This window comes from Miniopterus schreibersii (assembly GCF_964146895.1).
Source record: "Miniopterus schreibersii genome assembly, chromosome: 7".
NCBI classification, from domain to species: domain Eukaryota; kingdom Metazoa; phylum Chordata; class Mammalia; order Chiroptera; family Miniopteridae; genus Miniopterus; species Miniopterus schreibersii.
The window spans coordinates 23,389,120-23,404,818 of record NC_138108.1 but is presented as its reverse complement, the minus strand read 5'-3'; the positions used below and the strand labels follow the sequence as shown (position 1 = coordinate 23,404,818).

The window sequence follows — 15,699 nt, the reverse complement described above, 5'->3', positions numbered from 1 at the left end:
TCCCATCAACAGTTATCACCCAGCACAGAACTGCACCGACAGCGAGCTCAGGCACCGGCGGAAACCTCTTGTCCGTCCGCAGCAGGAACGGCAGGACCCACGGACGCCCGTGCGCGAGGATGCTGCGCTGGGGGAGATGACCCCTCCCCGCCTCCGGCCCCGGGCCTCTCCGTGGTCAGCGGCCAGCAGAGAGGCCCCGCGAGGCCAGCGCGCCCCTCGGGCTGGGCCGGGGACAGCCCCTGGCGGAGGGAGCCCCGTCCAAGGGCCGCCGCAGGGCCTCCGCCCCGCCTTCGGGAGGCCTGGTGTGTTTTGTTTTTATTTAAATCAGCAAAAGGACGTAATGAGGAAATTTAATTTGGCAGATTGTTTAACATGAACTGGCCCGGGAGGTCACGGTGGAAGCTGCCCTAAGGGCGAAGGGGTGAGAAGGGGTGAGAAGGGGTGACGAAGGCTGGAGCGGAGCCGCCGGGCCCTAGACCGATCCCGCCGCGGGCCCCGCCCCGCCCGGCTGCGGGACAGAGGGGCTGCGGGGAGAGGGGCGAAGGCGTCCAGGGCTGCGCTCGGGACCGGGACGATGGCGCGTGGCCTCGGTCAGCGACGGGCAGCCCAGGGGGGAGCAGCTTCCGACGGGAAGGCGGCGAATGTGAGGTTACATGTACGGCCTGGGAGTCCGCCGAGGGCTCAGCCCCAGGGGGCCCCTCCGGGACCGGCCAGAGGCCTGCGCTGCAGGCGCATCCGCGAGGCACGAGCGCAGCTCGCGGTTAGAGCAGGAGCCCGGGTGGAACCCCGGGCGCACCCGCGGGGGGCGGGGGGAAAGAGCGGGGAGGGGAGAGGAGGGGACGGAGCGCGGAGGGAGCCCAGGTCGGCTCCGGGGAAGGCGCGTCCGCGGGTCGGGGTGGGGCGCGAGCGCTAAGCCCCGAGGGAGGGGCGGGGCGCGGGGGCTGCGCGCACCCTCCGGGCGGGAGCGCCGCTGCAGACCGAGCCCGCCCCCACCGAGGGAGGGAGGTCGCCCCAGGACCTTCCCGTGACCTACCTTCACAGAAAGATGCGCACAGACAAGTGGTTGCCCTGCTGCGCGGCCGTCGCGCCCACTTGCCGATCTGCCCCGAAGTCAGCACTAACAGGAGCAACTGGCCTTTCCCACCCACGTCCCCCGGCGCCCAACTCCCCCACCCGCCAAAGAACCGCGGCCAGCGGAGGCGCCGCAGGCCCCGCGGGGAGTCGGTTCGCGCTGAAACGTCGCCACTCCGCTCGCGCCACGGGCGCTTCGCGCCGCGCCCAGGGCTCAGCCGCCTTTCCACGCGGAGGCCAAGGGAGAGCGGGCGCCCCCTCCCCACGCCGGGGCGTCTGGGGCAGAGGGACCGCGGGCGGGGCGGGGCGGGGCGCGCGTCTTGGGAACGGGTGGCCAGGGAGGGGGTTGACCCCTCCACCCTCAGCCCTGGCGCCGCCGCTTCTTAGTGCTGGGGGCCAAGACCTGGACCCCCCCAGCTCAGGCCGGTGCAGGACCCCAATCACGGGGGCCTGGTGACCAACCAGGCCGAGCTGCCGCCACTCCCCAGTAATGCCCCAGGACAACCTTGCAAGGAGCACACGGGGGCGTCCAGAGGGCCTCTGGCCACAGGCGAAAGTGGTGGCGGCTACCCTCGCGTTCCGGACCCAGGACGTGGAAGCAAAACATGTTGGGGCCATTTGCGCTGCTTTCTACAGTAGAGTCAGCGGTTCTTGGAAAGCTTTTTAGTAGGAAGCAAACTGAAGACTGTAGGTGGCAGAGCATGAAGGAATCCATTCTGTAAAAGGAAATGCTTTAATTTTTTATTTTTAAAATTTTTTATTTTTGTTTAAAATGTTACAGATGTCCCTTTTTCTCCCCAGTGACCCGTTCCACCCCATCCCTTCCCCCTCCCCAGTGAAATATTTTATATAGCTCCAGATAGCTTGATGTTTCTTGAAACCACTTGTGGAACTTTTCAAAGACTGAGTAAATCTCATTACGCAACTCATTTCTGTTTTAACAAGTGCAGACGGAAGGATACTCTGCTTTGAAGAAACGGATGTTTCCTTGGGTGCCTGCTGGTTGCAGATCCCTGGTTTCCATGCTTCCCTCTTACCAGCAATAACTCATTTCTCTCTACAGTGGAATGATCTAATATAAATTACATCATGTTTCATTGTAGCTCAGAACTCTCCAATGGCTTCCCGTCCCATCTAGAAGCCTGCTGCCCCCTTATCCTGGCACCTGCCATCTCTCTGACCTCTCCTGTCTTCCTGCACTCCCTACCGAGCCACACTGGCCTTTCTGCTCTGCAATGCCAAGCTCATTTCTCCTTTGGGGCCACTGTACTTGCTGGCCTTTTCCTGTGCCTACTCTTGGTGAACTTGTTACGGACCTCAAGGGGTTCGCCAGTTGGGATGGTCTATTCAAGAATGAGATGTGGCTGTCATCAGGTAGTTTTATTTACTTGGAGCAAGCAAAGGAGACGGGATTCACATCCAAAGTTCTGTCTCCCCAAAGGGAGGCTTAGCCATTGCTTATGTACACTATTTGGCTAAATACACCTTGGAGCTTAGGAGAAAGAAAGCGAAAGTACAAAAGTGCTCACCTTGAGGGAAGAAAGGAGAAAAAAACCTGAAAAAAATTAAAATCTCATGAATTTTAATAGTATTATATTACTTGATGGCTTGGTTAGTTTGAAAATAATAATAGCCAATTTAAAACTCACTTATTAGCCTCTGGCTTTAAATGCATTACCCTAGATAACCAGGCCTGGTGTGGTGGAGTGGCGAAGGGGAGTGGCAAAGACACCGATTTCACTTACTCCTGTGAAAGGAGGAGACAGGCTGCCTCCAAGAGCCCTGTGAAGTGCCTGTGAGTAGGATGGACAGACCGCCCTGGGTGGTGTTCCTGTCCTCTGACAGTGTGGCTATAAATCACTGCTGCAGGTTTTCTAAGACTGATAAGCATCCAGGGTTTTGCTCTGGCATATCTGCTCTTTAGAAAGAAAAACCTGCCGTGGTGGAGGCATTGTTTCCTGACACGATGCCTTCACATCCCAATCCTGATGAGCTGATTTTTTTTGTGAATGGAAGAAAGGTAAGTTTATGAGATGATTAACATGAATTTTTTCACACCAGGGACAAAAGCCAAGCTAATTTTTTTTTTTTTTTTACTATGATGCCATTTCTTATCTAATTCTTTTTCAAGTCATAGATAGTGGTATGAACTTGAACATAGGTCATTCATTCAAGGTTTAGTACAAAATTATGAAAGCATGGGGGCCTTTGCTTGCTCTTAACTTTTCTTTTGGACAGTAAGGGACTCTCATTTTTATTTGTTAGATTACAGTGGGAATAAATTCTGACACAGATATGAAAAACAATGTCATTCCTCCTTTTAGTTGGATATTAGCTCTACTCAAGTTCACCAATATTATTTTAATAGAAGGCACATATGACATTAAGGCTAAAAATAGCAAAGTGATTTTGTTTTGCATTAATAAGGCCACTCAGACTGATCAATTAGCACAGAGACTGAGCGCCTCTTCCTGAGCAATGGAACGGGTGGGTTGCCTTCTCCACTCGGAAAGAGCTGTGGCAGCTCCAATGCTCAGCTGTTCCCACGCCTGTATTTGAGTGAACAAAATGAATAAATAAAAAGCTTGAGGTGTTTTGGGACAATTAGGGGGGGAAACTAATAAAATATTAAATAGAAAATTGTTTTGAAACGTCATTTGGAGTTAAGGATTTTGCTCCCCAAGCCTCCGTTGTACTGGGCTACTTGCTGTTCTTTCCTAAAGGAGCGCACACAACTTTCATCAAGGCAAAAAGTCTTGGGAATTTTGCCTGTCAAATAGCAAGGAAATATCATTTTTAGGACACCTATGAACTAAGCAACAAAAAGTGAAAGAGAAAGAAGAGAATGAAGAAAAAGTCTGGGTTTAGCAACGCTGTTTACCAATAGGTCAGGTCCTTGAATGACCTGAAGCCAACTGGAATATCAGAAATTGCTGAGGGCCTGGCCGGACATGGCTCAGCCGTTGAGCGTTGACTTAGGATCCAGGCGATGGGGATTCGATTCCCGGTCAGGGCACATGCCCGGGTTGCGGGCTCGATCAATGACTCTCTCATCATTGATGTTTCACTCGACCAATGACTCTCTCATCATTGATATTTCTATCTCTCTCTCTCCCTCTCCTTTCCTGTCTCTGAAATCAATAAAGATATATTTTAAAAAATAATTGCTGAGTGACAATTCACAGTAATTTAAAAGCTAAGAACTTTTCTAAGTGCAAGGAAAACAGTCTTTGTTGCTTTGCCTTTGCCATAAATAAAACCATTTATCCTTTACTGTCACATTGGAGTAATTTATTCCCTCTCCAGATCTCCCAATCTTTTGAATTCACAGCTGATATTTTGGTGTTTTCCCCTTTCTCGGTGTTACAAATTTCTAAGACAAGTTGTAGATGGCAAATAAAAGGGGAGGGGGGGAGAGGAAGTATATACAATTCTTTGAAGAGTTGGGTTTGCTGTTATTTTTGTGGTTGGTTTTCTTTCCTTTAGACCCAGCAGCACAGAGTTGAGCAAAGCACATTCCTCCATCAATGGCTCATTCTCATCACAGTCTGGACAAGGCTTTTCTTTTACCTTATATTATTATTTTTTCTTTTTATTTTCTATCTTCTCTTTATTTCCTTCTCTCATATCCAGTCTTGTGCATTTTATTTTATTTTATTTTATTTTATTTTATTTTATTTTATTTTATTTTATTTTATTTTATTTTATTTTATTTTAAATATCTTTATTAATTTCAGAGAGAGGAAGGGGGAGGGAGAGAGCGAGAAACATCAATGATGAGAGAGTCATTGATCGGCTGCCTCCTGCACACCCCTGACTGGGGATCGAGCCCGCAACCTGGGCATGCGCCCTGACCAGGAATCGAACCGCGATCTCCTGGATCCTAGGTAGATGCTCAACTGCTGAGCCACGCCTGGCCGGGCATTGTGCATTTTAAACACACATCCTTGTCATATACTTTCCATGTAGTCATTTAGAAATGTAGATGTATCCTTGAAATATATGCAGTTGACCCTTGAACAACACAGATTTGAACTGTGCTGATCCACTTATATGTGGGCTTTTTTCAATAAATGTATTTTCCTTATAATTTTCTTAATCACATTTTCTCTAGCTTACTTTATTGGAAGGATACAATATAAATATATACAACATACAACTATGTGTTAATCGACTGTTTACATTATTGGTAAGGCTTCCAGTCAACAGTAGTCTATTAATAATTAAGTTTTGGGGGAGTCAGAAGTTATACATAAATTTTTTAACTGTGCAGGGGGATCAGCACCCATAACTCCCTCATTGTTCAAGGTTCAACTGTACAGTGTTTGTCTTTGCATGGGTGTGTTTATATTCTTAACTTACACAAGTGAAACTGTGATTTATATATCTATCTCTTTTGTGACTTACTACTGTTTTTGAAATCTGTCCATGTTGCTCTTTGATACCTGGTTCATTACTTCTGCATGTATAATTCTCCCCACTGTGCACATCCTTCATTCTGCTTATCCAGTCCCCTAGTGATGGATGCTTCCAATTTTCTACTATTCCAAGAAACGCTGCAGTGAACACCCTACCATGTGTCACCTTACCAACACTGGCAAGAGAATCTCTAAGTGAGATCATGGCATGCCGATTTCATTGGTCCTGCCAGGTGCCTTTCCAGAATTCTACACAAGCTACATTTCCCAGAACTTCTTGCATAATAAATGCTGCTTCCTTGACACATACGATTTGCAGATCTATGATGTACCAATACTTGATATAATCAGACTTCTTAAGGTTTCCTAACCCGATGGGTGCGGTGTTATCTCACTATTGTTTTCCCTTGCATATCTCTGAATACTGATAAGATTGCTCCTCTTTTCATATGCTTACTAAAAATGAATTCTTTCCTAAGTGTCTATAAAGTACTAGAGGAAACAGAAGGCACCAGTACAATTTTGTGAGTGCAACTTATGGTATGACCAGGATTTCTTATATGATTACTGAAATATTTATTTTTTTAAATTTATTTTTAAATATATCTTTATTGATTTCAGAGAGAGGAAGGGAGAGGGAGAGAGAGAGAAACATCAATGATGAGAGAGTCATTGATCGGCTGCCTCCTGCACGCCCCCTCCTGGGGATCGAGCCCACAACCTGGGCATGTGCCCTGACCAGGAATCGAACAGAGATCTCCTGGATCCTAGGTCGATGCTCAACCGCTGAGCCACACTGGGCCGGGCTGAAATATTTATTTTAAATGGCTGGGAGTATTATATATTTGACATGTCAGAACTGCAGTTAGCAGCCTTTAATTAATTTTCCAAAGGCTAATCTTGTTTTCTCCTTCGTCCTGAACCTTGACTCTTCAGCACCATATTGGACACTGAGCTTATCTCTGGCTATTCAGATCCTCTGAGGACTCAGAAGGAGGCTAGGAAATAGGAGGCTTTTATTAAAAATAATATGGTTTCTTGCTTTTTTCAGGGGTGATAACCCATGGACACAGACAATAGTGTGGTGAAGGCATTGGCCCCCACCCTCCCCCAATGAGGGGGACAAGGGGGACACCTATAATACTTTCAACAATAAAGATAAATTTAGAAAAATAGAAACACTTTCATTGGAACAATGTTCTCTTTTTGGTTATTGCTCAGTGCTACCCTTCCAGGTAACTTTCTCTTCAGTTCTCTCTAATCTGGCCTGACTATACCCAGCAAGGGAATTGCTTGTGCCTGAGCAGGCTTGTGCCTGAGCAGGTAGCTTTCATCTCATGTGCCAGCTTTTCTGTTGGCAGTAACAGCCTGGAATGCCGCGGGAGAGGCGGAGCAGAGATTCATGCTCCCTTCTGCTCTTCCTTCACCTACTGGCACCTCCGGATGGGGGTGACAGAGGGGCTCCCTTAAACACACTCCCTTATGATCTTGTGACTCCCTTAGAAAATCTCCAGCTAACCTGTTGTATGACTTTCTATAGCCACAGGTTATCTTGAATCAAGTTTGGAACCTATGTATCCATTTCCCCAGATAGCCCTAAGAAGAAACAATTCAGAATTTATAATTGTCATATATATGAGAAAATTCATAAACATTGAAATAATGCTCCATAATTTTTTTAAAATTCTGTTTCCAAGTATTAGACTTTTTCCTGTGAAGTCCTCACCTGTCGAAAACAGGCCCTCTAAACAATGGGTAGAATTGCCATAGCTTTTTGGTGCTTTCCTCCTAAACCCTTCTCGTTTCACAATGTAGGTCGTAGAGAAGAATGCTGATCCTGAAGTAAACCTGCTGTTCTACCTGAGGAAAGTCCGTATCCTTATGTTTTACTCTAATTAATCTGGATTGAGTGGTAAAAGGTGAACATGCTAAGACTTCTGAGGAAAGTCACCTTGTATTTGTTCAGGGTAAATAGCCTGGTGTTCAATTTGTAGAGCCTAGTTGGAGTTCGGACAGTGCATCTAGAAGTGATAGATTTGTACTTTACTTATATTTCTCACCTGAGCACAACCAAAAGAACCCTCCAGTGAACCACGAAGGTCCACTGGAAATAACTTGGGAAAATAACTTCATGACTTTTGAGGCCCATGGCCACCCTGATGGCAGTTTCATGTTCAGGAGTGTGCATGTAAAAATGTCTGGTCAATTGCTCAGGGGTGCATATCACTGACAATGGTTTCCCACAAGGTTATTTCATTGACTTGTCACGTATATCTTTTCCTAAACCTTATTGAAGAAAACAAGGTTTTATAAACATTTCAAAATTCCTAAGTATAGCTAATGCACTCCCAGATCTCCACCTCAAATCTAGACCTTCGTTCACCTCTCACTCCTCCAGTAGACATTTGACAAATATTCAAAAATAATTTCTTGGCTTTGGGTGCAACTACAAAGGGGTGGCATGAGCGAGTGATTGTGGCGGTGGTTACACAGCTCTATCTATGAGATAAAACTGCACATACGATGAGTGCATGTATATGTGGTGAAATCTGAATAAGCTCTGTCTGGTTATCAGTGTACCAGTGATGCCAATTTCCTAGTTTTGATTTTGTGCTATAGTTATGTGGGACAGGCACATAGGACTGTCTGTATTATGCAACTTCCTGAGAGACAGTAATTATTTTAAAATAAGTTAAAAATGTATATTTATTGATATTATCTACTAAGAACCAGGCACTGTATGAGGCCCTGGGGATTCAGTGATGTACAAGACAATATTACCTCCTCTTTCTCCAGGATCTTTCTTCCCTACATCTGTCTCTTTGCCCCCCAACATAGACACCCCAATATACTACTTTATTTCTCCCTGTTCTTCCCTTGCCAGATTTATCTAATAAATTATGTGTACCTGATGCCTCCTTTGCTATTGAACCCCTTGCAATATGGTTTCCTACCCCATAGTTTTACTGCTCCAGCCAATACACCTGCCCCTATTCCACTGACTACTCCAGGAACTGGACTTATAGCTGGAAAACAAACAGGTCAAATCCTCCCCACTACCTCTGCCATCTCCCATTTACCCAACTTCAAAAGCTCACTGTTGGTCAGCAAACCCTACCACTTCCCTGCATAGCACCTCTAAATCCACTACATACTTCACCATGCTTTCTCTAGACTTCCTAAAGGGAAGAAATTCATCTATATTAGGAGCAAGGGGAAAACTCATGGACTCCCAAGTAAGCACAGCCAGAAGCAGCTCTAGGCAGAATGACCCCAGCCTCCCATTTCCCCATCTTCCTGTTGACCTCCTCTGTTCATTCTTTCTGGTGCCTAATGCCATAAAGAAGTCATTCTCCATAAATAAGACCCACCTGAGACTTCCTGACCCCAGCCTCCGATTACAGAGTCACCAGTTCAGAGGCCTTATTTTTAACTTGTTCCTCAAGTGAGTGATTCACATGAATATTTGCAGAGAACCACAGGGATTTTCTGCCAGAGTCAGCATCCCACGTGCACACACCAGCATGAGCCTACTTCACTTTTCACAGGACTCCCATAGCCCCTTCCAAGGCCCTGGACCTAATTTATATGCCTAATTTTATATTTTTTTTTCCTGAAGGCAGATGTCCAGTATTATAAAACCTTCAGGCTCCCACAAAACCCAAATTTGCTGCTACTTGGGGCCTACCTTAGGTATTATTCCCAGAATGGAACACAATCACACAAGAAACCAAATTTTGAGGGGACATCCCCATCTGTCTTTCACCATTTCAGTCCTCCCCAAGGCCACAGCCTCCTGTGGAGTCACCCCGCCCATCCTAGCGGCCCAGCCCAAATCTGCTGGGGTGATATCCTGGGTCACTCCATCTTCCCCCTCCACACCTCCCGGCCTGGTTCAAAGCAATCTAATCTGTGGAACCAGGCAGTGCACCACTAAGACGACACCCACAGCTACTTGGGGCAAGGAGGGTGTGTCATTTTAAAGCTGGTTGCTCTCCATGAGATCCTGGGTCTAGGACAGATGTCTCAGAGGCTCCCTGAACATGTCTTGCTTGCCCGCACCCTTCACATTCCCACCGCTGAAGCCCTAACACTTCTTATTATTCTTGCCGCTAACAAATTTTACCAAGCACCAGGTGTCAGAGGTAAGCTAGAAGACACAGCCTCTGCCCTCCGTCTAGCGCAGGGGACGTCCAGTGAAGGGGCAACGGCAAGTGTCATAGGGCACTCACGTCCTGCCTGGTGGCGAGGGGAGGAAGAGACAGGGTTGAGTAGGAATTTGCTGGGCAAATGGAAGGCTTGGGGATGAGAGGACAGTCCAGTCAGGGGTTGGGGGTGGAGGCAGAGGCAAGAAAATATAGTGCTTTTGAGGAACTGAAAGAGATTTATTATGATGCATGTAAAGAGTTGTCAGTGGAAGGTTGTGGCAAGAGATGAAGGAATGAGATCCTTGAGGTGAAGGACCACCTTTGAGGCCTTTATCACATTTCCTGCCTAGCAGGACGGGGAGCCATCACTCACTGATGAGGGACCAGATCCCATGGGAAATTCCAGGGTCAGCTGCACACATTGGCCACCAGCCTTTAGTCTCAGGGTAACCTCTTCTGGATATACTGTAAGGTTTTGTACCTTGGGGAAACTGAGATAGCTTTTCTCCTTAAGAACCAAAAAATAAATTCTGACATACTACTGTTTGTATTTTACCTAAGGAGCGTTGCCAGCTTTAACACTTGAAAATATAGTACACCCAGTTATATTTAAATTTGGATGCATGGAATATACTTATTCTAAAATATTACTTATTGTTTATCTGAAATTCAGATGTAACTGGGCATCCTATACAGGGGTAGACAAAAGTAGGTTTACAGTTGTTCATATGGAAAATAATACAATAATTAATAAATAATAATACAAGAATAAACTCTGTGCTTCATGTACTTATGACTGTAAACCTACTTTTGCCCACCTATCTGGCAACCTACTTAATGATGGGCTTTAGGGTGAGCAGACAAAATATGGAAGTAACTGAGGCAGGCACTTCTGGTGGGGGTGGAAGAAGGAAGCATCAAACTAGCTGTTTGGTGACCAGAGGACAAAACAGCTGGTTGCATCAGCTTTTCACTTTTCACTCAAGGCAATGTGCGTCACAGAGCTGTTTTACTCGGGGCAGTGGGGGGGGGGGGGGGCTGGCCCAGCATTACATCACTTTGTGCAGCAGTTTCTAAGATGAAGTCAGTCTTAAGTTCCACCGAAGCCGATTATGACCTCCACCAATGAAATCCTTTCTAAACCTCAACCAGAAAAGGTCCCAAGCAAATTCCAGCAGATTCTTACAGAGTGTATAACGCAGGGCATTTACATCAATTATTTGTTCTACCTCTGTGAAAATATGCAAATGTCTTACTGGGAAAAAATACCCAGTGGTTGTTGACATTAATGGTTCAGGAAGCATGGTTATTATATTAATATTCTCTAATCCCATAAGAAGGTAAAAGCATTGCATTGCTGAACCAGAGAGAGGTAAGTTTCCCGGGAGGCGGGGATGGGGGAGGGTTCTAAGTTTTGCACACACACCACCATCTCCACAGCAATAATGTAACTACCAACAGTCCAGAGTCCACTGTTCACAACTCTGAATTCAAGAAGCTTTTTCCTGCCTCATTTGGATGCAAAGCCTGATCTAACTGGCATGAGGCTCTCTGTAGTTTTCACGTATCCCACTTAGAGGGACTATAGCAATGCAGACGTGGTAACATGTTGAGTTACAAGGTGCTGCCCTAGTCCGTTTGGGAATGCCATCTTATATGCAAAATTTTCCAATCAAAAATGCATCTGGGCCCAGCCGGCGTGGCTCAGCAGTTGAGCATCAACCTATGATCCAGGGGATGGCGGTTCTATTCCCGGTCAGGGCACATGCCTGGGTTGAGGGCTTGATCCCCAGGAGGGGGTGTGCAGGAGGCAGCCAATCAATGACCCTCTCATCATTGATGTTTCTGTCTCTCTCCCTCTCCCATCCTCTCTCTCTGAAATCAATTTTTTAAAAAAATGCATCTGGCCCTAAGGGTTTCCGAAAAGGCTGTGTGGGTTTGTAAGGATTTCTTCTCACCTTTAACAACAAGCTTCTTTACCTGCAAAAACTGGAACTCTGAGCAAGAAACCTTGATACCGGCTGCTCAAAAGAATGTGTTACTTGTCAGCATCTGAGAAAGAAAAGTGTAAAAAGCGAAGGAGGCTGGGCCCCTCTTTTCCTTGACTCCCTTCTTTACAGTCCACCTTACAGGCACGAAGTATGGCTGTGAGAGAGGAGGCTGTGGCTCCTGCACCGTCATGGTGTCTAGATATGACCTCAAGACCAAGAAGATCCGGTATCCTTTGTGTTGGCCAAGGCCATGCTTGGACATATCTAGGAAGGATGTGGAGCCTTCCACTTTTCTATCTATATGCACTGCTCTCCTCTCTGTAAATGTCTACGGCACTCACACAGCCTCCAGGCCTGCTCTCCCTGCAGCTTCCTAAGTTCCACATCTTTCCCATGGACTTTCTTCTCATCAGAATATATTTAATTGGGCTAGCATGCAACCAGAGTATTTGTATTTTTAAAAGCTTTGCACAGTTGGGAATCACTGGACTTACCTAACCTATGATTGTTTACGTAAGTCAATATGTCATCTTATGATCAGTAAAAAGTTTCCTTTCCCTGGAATGAGGGGAAAAAATAGAGAATGAGGGTCTCTTGGAGACCCACACAAAACTCCTAATTATTCCATTTTTCCATTTCTTTCTAATATCCTGTACCAGCCATGTATAAGTCCTTTACTGAACACTTCCAGAAACTTATGGTTTTATATCTAGTGCTCTCTGTATTCTCAAGGAAATATAGTCTCATGATTCTCTTGGACCAAAATTACTCCCTGCATTCTGTTCCCCACTCCCTATGATTCCAATGTGTTCTCTTGACATAATTCTATTACAGTCATTATCCAGTTATAGCCTGCCTGGTGCCCATCTGCTCTCTGTATGGGGCCGCTGTCACCACAGTAGAAGGTATAGGAAGCCTGAAAACCAGGATCCACCCCGTGCAGGTGAGAGTGCACTCTGACTGGGCCCAGGCGTTGGCACAGGTATCCCGCATAGTCTAATGTACTCCGAGTAGGTCACCAACTGTGAAACCCTTTGTGCTTTTAAATTCTTATTTTGTGAGATTTCCTACTTCAGAGCGAGGGATCTTTTCAAAGACTGATGTATAAACCAAGATTTCTTCGTTAGTTTTAATATATCTTAACTTCTCAGCCCCATCTTTGCCCTAAATTAAAATAAGGACAGATCAATCTTATGAGAAAATAAAATAAATAGGAAACTAGAAGTTTATAGAAAATACTGGCTGTCTACCGCATTCAAAATACTGAACTCTGAACAAGAGGTTAATTATGTGTACAAATACTCCCCAGTGCTCCCCAAATGTCTCATGAAACTGAGCACCATGCTGCAATAGAACACAGTTAAAATGATAAAGTGTTTACTAAAGTTTACAGGACTTTTTGAAGAAATGGCAACGTTATTTTTATGTACTAGAATAGGAACTGCTGCCGAAGTTAAGTTTTAAAAGCAGTGTATAGAAAGCAAATGATAAATAGCCTTTTTTTTTTCTTTTTGCTGTTCTGAGTAGGTGTTTTCTGCTACCTTGTCTTCCAAATCACTGATGCGATCTTCTGCTTCATCTAATCTACTCTTGATTCCCTCTAATGTAGTCTTCATTTTAGTTATTGTATTTTTAATTTTTAACTGGTTCTTTTTTATCTTTTCTTATCTTCATTCTTATGTTTCTTATCTCTTTATTGAAGTTCTCACTAATCAGCTACTCTTCTCCTAAGTTCATGGAACATCCTTATAAACAGTGTTTTAAACTCTGCATCTGGTAGACTACTTTTCTCCATTTTGTTGAGTTCTTTTTCTGGAGTTTTGTCCTATTCTTTCATTTGGAACATTTTTGTTTCCCCAGACACTTTGGCTGCCTCTCTGTTTGTTTCTGTGTTTTATTTAGGTGGATCTGTGACATCTCCTGGTCTTGGCAGAGTTGCCTTATACAGTAGGTGTCCTGTGGGGCCAGTGGTGCAGTCTCCATCACCTGAGCCAGATGCTCCAGGGGTGTACTTTGTGTGGGTTGTATGTACCTTCCTGTTGCAGCTGAGCTTTCATTGCTGTTGTAATGTCAGTGGGACAGATTGACCCCAGACTAACTGGCTGTGAGGAATGACCATGACTACAACAGACAAGCTGTTTTTCAGTGGCTGATCCCATGGAGTGGATTTGCTTTAGCAGGTCTCAGGTGCCTCCTATGTCCACCCTTTTGGTCTGTTGTTTGTGTAGCTAATTGGTTATTGTTCTGGTGTGGTCTGAAACCAGGTATGTTGGTTCTGGGACCTTTTGAGAGGATCTGTGGTGCAGACCAAGATCAGTCACTTGCTGTGCCTGGCCCAAGGCCACCAGGTAGAAGCTACAAAGTGATCATCAGATGGCTGCCACCTGTGCTGGGCTTGGAGGTGCCTGGGAGAGGCTAAGCTGAAAACCGAGGCTGGCTGCCACTAGTGCCAGAGGTATGGGGTATGCCGGGGCCAGACGCTGCTTGTCTGGCATTTGTGGATCTCTGAGATAGTATAGGAAAGTCCACAGGGTAGGCCAAGGCCTGTCACTTGAAAAAGGTTTCAGGCCTGTGCACAAGTTTAGTGGAGCATGTTCTTAGTTAATCACTAGGGTGGCGTGAGCAGTGTGAGCCAATTTAATTGGAGACTCAGATTTGGCAACACCTGGGCCAGCAGGCTGGGTGGGAGTAAGGCTCAACATAGGAACAGTGGTGCCCACCAGCCAACTATGTGGGAGGAGAGGTCAACATAGGAACAGTTGTGTGCACTCCAGTACTTCTGTCCGGGAGAGAGCTGCCCTTCCATCCGCACCTGACGCCAGACAATTCAGTTACTCCTCATAAGTCCCTGGCACTTTTCAAGCTGCTCTCTCTTTGATGGAACTTAGGGCAGGTGTTTGTGAGTAATTAAGTCGTGCTCATGCACTTTAAGAGGGTGCCTGGGTATCCAGCACTTCTCTGTCTCACTCAGACAGAAGCCCTGTTGTAGGGACTCCTCTTCCCGGCAACTGGTGCTCTGGGTATGAGGCTTGGACCCCTTGCTTCTTGGGGGGCCCTCCACAGCTGAGGTATCCCACCTTGTTCCTAACCATCACATGTGGGTATGGGACCAGCCCGTTTTGCGTCTTTGCCCCTCCTACTGGTCGCTATGTGGCTTTTTAAAATCCTTATAGAAATTCTGTTCAGCTAGTCTTCAGGTGGTTCTCAGCGATGGTTGTTTTATAATTTAGTTATAATTTTGATATGGTCATGGGAGAAGTCAAGCACAGCATTTACCTACTCCACCATCTTGACCAGAAGTCTCTCTCAAATCTTGATAGTACATATGCTAGATTTGTTCAGTAGTGCGTGGTATAGGCTCATACTGACTTGTGAGAGCTGATTGTTAAATTTTCAGGAGTTTTGTGAGCCATTCTTTAAACAGGGCCATTATTAACAATTAAATCATACAAACTTAAATAACTATGCCACTGTACATCTCTCTTCCCAGGTCCACATTCAGTGATATCACATTGGAAACCTGACAGCCCTATTGGAATTATTTGCACAACTAAAATTGTTAGAAACTACAAATCAGGGCTTTTCCCCCAGAGACCCAGCTGTTAAAACTTTTACCACCACATTTACAGCCAGTTTATGCGCCACATCTGAAACAACTTGCCGTCCAGCAATAAATCCAACACAGCCACGTTTCCCTCTGGCATTAGAACAATGTCTGTCTTTTCTTTTTTAATATACTACATTATTTTAATGGTTACATATGCCATTGTGGCATTAAATAATTAATTCCTTTTTATTTTTTATTTTCCAATTACAGTTGACATTCAATATTATATTAGTCTCAGGTGTACAGCATAGTGGTTAGACATTTACTTAACTTCCAAAGTGACCCCCCCCCAATAAGTCTAGTACCTACCTGACACCATATATAGTTATTAAAATATTATTGAATATCTATCCTTTCAGTTGAACAGATGAAGCATTTGCCTTTCGTCTCAGGGGGCATGCTGTTCAGAAAATGTTGAGCCAGGCAGCTGAGCACGCTGCGAGAGACACATAGGGCAGATACAC

The 15,699-nt window shown here is 45.6% G+C and overlaps 1 protein-coding gene across 1 annotated transcript in view; it reads left to right on the top strand.

Annotated features, from left to right (window-relative positions):
- Window positions 1-3,037: 3,037 nt before the first annotated feature.
- LOC308559315 (aldehyde oxidase 4-like) overlaps window positions 3,038-15,699 on the top strand; it is a gene marked incomplete at both ends in the record, with an annotated part of 58,574 nt that continues 45,912 nt past the window's right edge. The window contains 4 exons of the mRNA XM_081141925.1: window positions 3,038-3,091; window positions 7,305-7,362; window positions 11,758-11,854; window positions 12,463-12,571. Coding sequence (XP_080998051.1) covers window positions 3,038-3,091; window positions 7,305-7,362; window positions 11,758-11,854; window positions 12,463-12,571 — 318 coding nt within the window. The remainder of the gene's footprint in view (window positions 3,092-7,304; window positions 7,363-11,757; window positions 11,855-12,462; window positions 12,572-15,699) is intronic.